We start from the raw sequence: 3864 nt of genomic DNA, 5'->3' as shown, positions 1-3864 counted from the left end.
TAGAGAGGAAGCTCATGAACTCAGATAACTTAGAGAAACAGGTGGGGGTTAGGGAGGCTCAACAAGTGCTGAACCTCACACTATATCCTGGACCTCTGCTTATAGCCATTTCACAAGTACAAAAATCTTTTGTAGTCAAGCCCTTTAACACTTTCATTCTTATTCAAAGTCAGTTCAGCTGTTAAGTCAACAGGCAGGAGTCATATCAAGTTCTGATAATTGCAGAACTTGTGCCTGAAAGTCATTAAAAAAAGAAAAATGAAAAAATACCTTTACCTTTCAGACAAAAAAAATTACTTTAAAATAAAAAACATTAAAAAAAGTTACAACCCTAAATCTAAATTGACTTGCAAAGGCATGTTATGCAGCAAATGGCTTGAAATAGTCTATCAAAAAATTAGGAAGATATGAATTTCATAGTGAGTCAGCAAGGTACTTTTTTTGTTTAAAAGTGTCATTTCCTCACAGAAGTAACAGTTCCTAGTTTTTAATGAACTTGTAAACAAAAAAGCTCCCACCTCAAATTAAGAACAAAATCCTAGATCATATAGATGTTTACAGTGATTAAATTTATCTAAGCAATGTACATGTTCATATATATATATATATTAATACTAAGAACATGATGGAGTTAATGTGGGATCCTAAGGATAATCTAATAGTCACTATGTTTTTCTTAATTCTTAACAGGTAAAAAGGCAGAGTCTTTCACATGCTCACATACTGGAAACTTTGGTTGCTACCATATCAGCTGGCTTGCAAACAAGAAGCCAACCATTTTAAGAATGTTGTAAGTGAACAACTTGCAAACCCCAGGAATGGAAAAACCCTAAGAACGCACAATTGGGGGCATTTACAACCTTCACAGCTGTGGCTGAAGCCTGTTCATGCCGTTCTTCTGAAATGAAATCTCAAAGCAGTCTAGTACAAAATAAAAGGTTTTAACCAAAAATTGGAGTATGCAAAATTTCTCCGCTAAGTTGTGTGTGTCAACTATTTAACTTTTCCACTTGAAAAAATGCAATAGAAGACCAGACACCATGTTTCACTACCTCAGTTAATATTCACAATTACAGTGGCTACAACTTGGGATACAGTACACTAATGCTGTCCAGAGTCAGTTTATACTGGGATCAAGGTTTTTTTTGTTTTTTACACCAAGTAAATGGTTGTCCATAGCCACTGGCGAGTATACATGTGAACTGAAATTTCTAGATGTGAGGAGAAACAGATGCTGCTCTGATCATCTGCTCTGCTCCTTTTTGTTCCTCAATTCATACTTAGTAACCTTTTGGGTTACCCTTGCCTTTCTCCTGTGGCTTACTTGTGGAGGTGTGGGCCAGCTGGCCCTGCTGGCCCTGCTCGTTGGTAGTGGTTGCCTGCTGTGCGGCTTTCTGTTTCAACATTGTCCAATCAAATGTGTAGTCATATTGGTGGTTCAGGGTCCTGAAAAGAATGCGGAACAGCTGTCTCAGATAAATGTAATCCGGAACTTCCTCAAAGCGCAGCCCACGACAATAGTTTAAGTACATGGCAAATTCTGAAGGAAATCCCTTACATAAAACCTCGACAGGCGTGGACATCTTCTTTTCACTAATCTTTTCATATTTTTGTTTCTTTGTTAGAGCCTTTAGTCCTTGCCATGGCAGGTTGGTTCTATTAAAATACATCAAAACATAGCCTAATGATTCCATGTCATCTCGGCGACTCTGCTCAATACCAAGATGTGCATTGATGCTAGCATACCGGACAGTGCCAGTGAGGTGTTTATCTTCTCTGTATGGGATGTGTTGCCTCGTCCTGTTGTCTCTGTACTTTTTGGCCAAGCCAAAATCAATAAGGAACAACTTGTTACAGTGACGCCCGATGCCCATCAGGAAGTTATCCGGTTTAATGTCTCTGTGTAGAAAGTTCTTTGTGTGCACATACTCGACTCTACTGATCATCTGGTCAGCTAACATGAGTACAGTTTTCATCGTGAACCTTCTCGAACAGAAGTTGAAGAGGTCTTCGAGGCTGGGTCCCAGAAGATCCATGACCAGCACGTTGCTGTCTTTTTCCTGACCATACCAGTGTACGTGGGGGATGCCCACCCCGCCTTCGAGGATGGTGTAGAGTTTGCTCTCGTACAGCAACTGGGGATGCTTGGCCTTCTGGGATTCCAGCTTCACCGCCACTTCGTCGCCGTTGGTGAGGTTGATGGCCAGATAAACCTCCCCGAAGGAGCCAGACCCGATCTTCCGCACCAGTTTGTATTTCCCTCCCCCGATGATCTCGGCCTTGGAGGCGCCGGCGCTCGCCATGTCGCGTGAGGAAGACGGAGGAGGCTGGGGCCCTTACGCCTCAGAGCCGGCACGGAGGCCGGTGCCGCGGGTCGGCGGGCGCGGGAGCCGCGGCGCGGCCTGTCCCGGCGTTACCCGGCCCGGAACCAGCCAAGGGGAACGGGGGCGCCACCGTGCGATCAGGCTTCTTTTTGCCAGGCCACAGCCTGTGAGGGGATCTCCCGGTTACTAGCCTGGGCCTCTTGTTTCTGGGCGGCCGCCGCTGCCGCCTAGCGTTTTTGGCTACGTCGAGGGCTGGAAAAGGAACGCGGAGGGCCAGGGCGGTGACACCGCAGCCACCGGCTCCGCCACGCGGGACCCGTCAGGCCGCCCGCACCGCCATCTTGTTACTCGGCTCCAGCCAACGTAAAAGCCAGAGTTTTTTGAGCAGCTGTTATCGTCCAGGTGCTCTGTGAAGTGTCCCACTCATCTTATTATTTTGTTTATCCCCTGCAGTGATCCTGTGAGGTAGCGGTGATTCACCTTGATCCGTTGGGTAAGTAAGTGGCTTCAAGTTGCACAGAGGTTGTGTGGCGGCGGCGCTTCAAACGTGTGGGGACTTACTTAACTCTAAACCTGAGTTCCTTCAGCTTCACCTTGCAGAGATGGGAGTCCTAAGGGACCTTTAGAACAAAGATTATCTTGTTTTCAGGCCCAATCATTGGCCCACCCACTTCCCTAGCTATCGTCTCTGCCAGGTTTAGTGTGAATCCTGGTGCCCGTCTCTTGGGCCTTTTCTCTGTCATCTCAATGGTTACTTCATTGGGTTTAGTCAAGGGTTGTTTACTGCTACTTAAATTGAAATGCCTTTTTTTTTTTAAGCTACCCTTTTAAACTTTTTTTCATGGAATCCTTTCGTGCAAATAGGATTGAACAAAGAAGATCTGGTAAAACTGACTAAATGAAGGAGTCAAGAAAAATTTAAGCAAAATGTGGAGGGAAAACAGACCCAGTCCGTTCTGAGCATTTTCTCAGAGAAATTAGGACCAGCACTAGCATAAAAATATGCATCATTTTCAGATATTTCCCTCCTTCAATATTTTTATGGGAGTCCACATCATAATTAACAAATTCCCCAGGGATTATTTTTTTTTTATGAAGTAGGGTAAGGATATGGGATAGGAACTGGGTACAGTGCTAATGGGTCAGGAGCAACGAGTTTGGGTGCCAGTGGCAGAGGGGCGGAAGAGGAGGTGCAGCTTTGAAAGTGGGTATTCCCATTCTTCCTTACTCTTTCAGATCATTAGTTCTGTTCCTAAAATTTCTGACTTGCAACAATAAACGTATGGTGAGAGAAGAAGCTAGTTTGAGGTATGGATGGGCATAGAATGTTATAAAGTGCCTTGAAATATTTTATTCAACCAACTTAACAAATATGTGAGGTGGAGAGTGCAGTGGAACAACCTCCAAATCTGGGTAGCTTACAATAACAAAGTTTATTTGTCATTTATGTTTTATGTAGGCTTTAGGTCAGTTGCATCTCTGCTTCCTGTCTCCTCTTCATTCTAGAATGCAGGCTGAAGGCTCCTTAGATGCGTGGTGT

General features: G+C 44.3%; 1 protein-coding gene across 1 annotated transcript; it reads right to left on the bottom strand.

Moving 5' to 3' along the window:
* Positions 1-1052: 1052 nt before the first annotated feature.
* CSNK1A1L (casein kinase 1 alpha 1 like) lies at positions 1053-2683 on the bottom strand. The gene has a single exon (XM_012748122.3). It carries the CDS (start codon positions 2301-2303, stop codon positions 1281-1283), a length of 1023 nt encoding a protein of 340 aa, XP_012603576.1. The 5' UTR covers positions 2304-2683; the 3' UTR covers positions 1053-1280.
* Between the last annotated feature and the right edge of the window lie 1181 nt (positions 2684-3864).

This window comes from Microcebus murinus, chromosome 13, assembly GCF_040939455.1.
Source record: "Microcebus murinus isolate Inina chromosome 13, M.murinus_Inina_mat1.0, whole genome shotgun sequence".
NCBI lineage: Eukaryota > Metazoa > Chordata > Mammalia > Primates > Cheirogaleidae > Microcebus > Microcebus murinus.
Note: the sequence above shows the minus strand (reverse complement) of the source record. Positions and strands in the feature narration are given on the sequence as shown.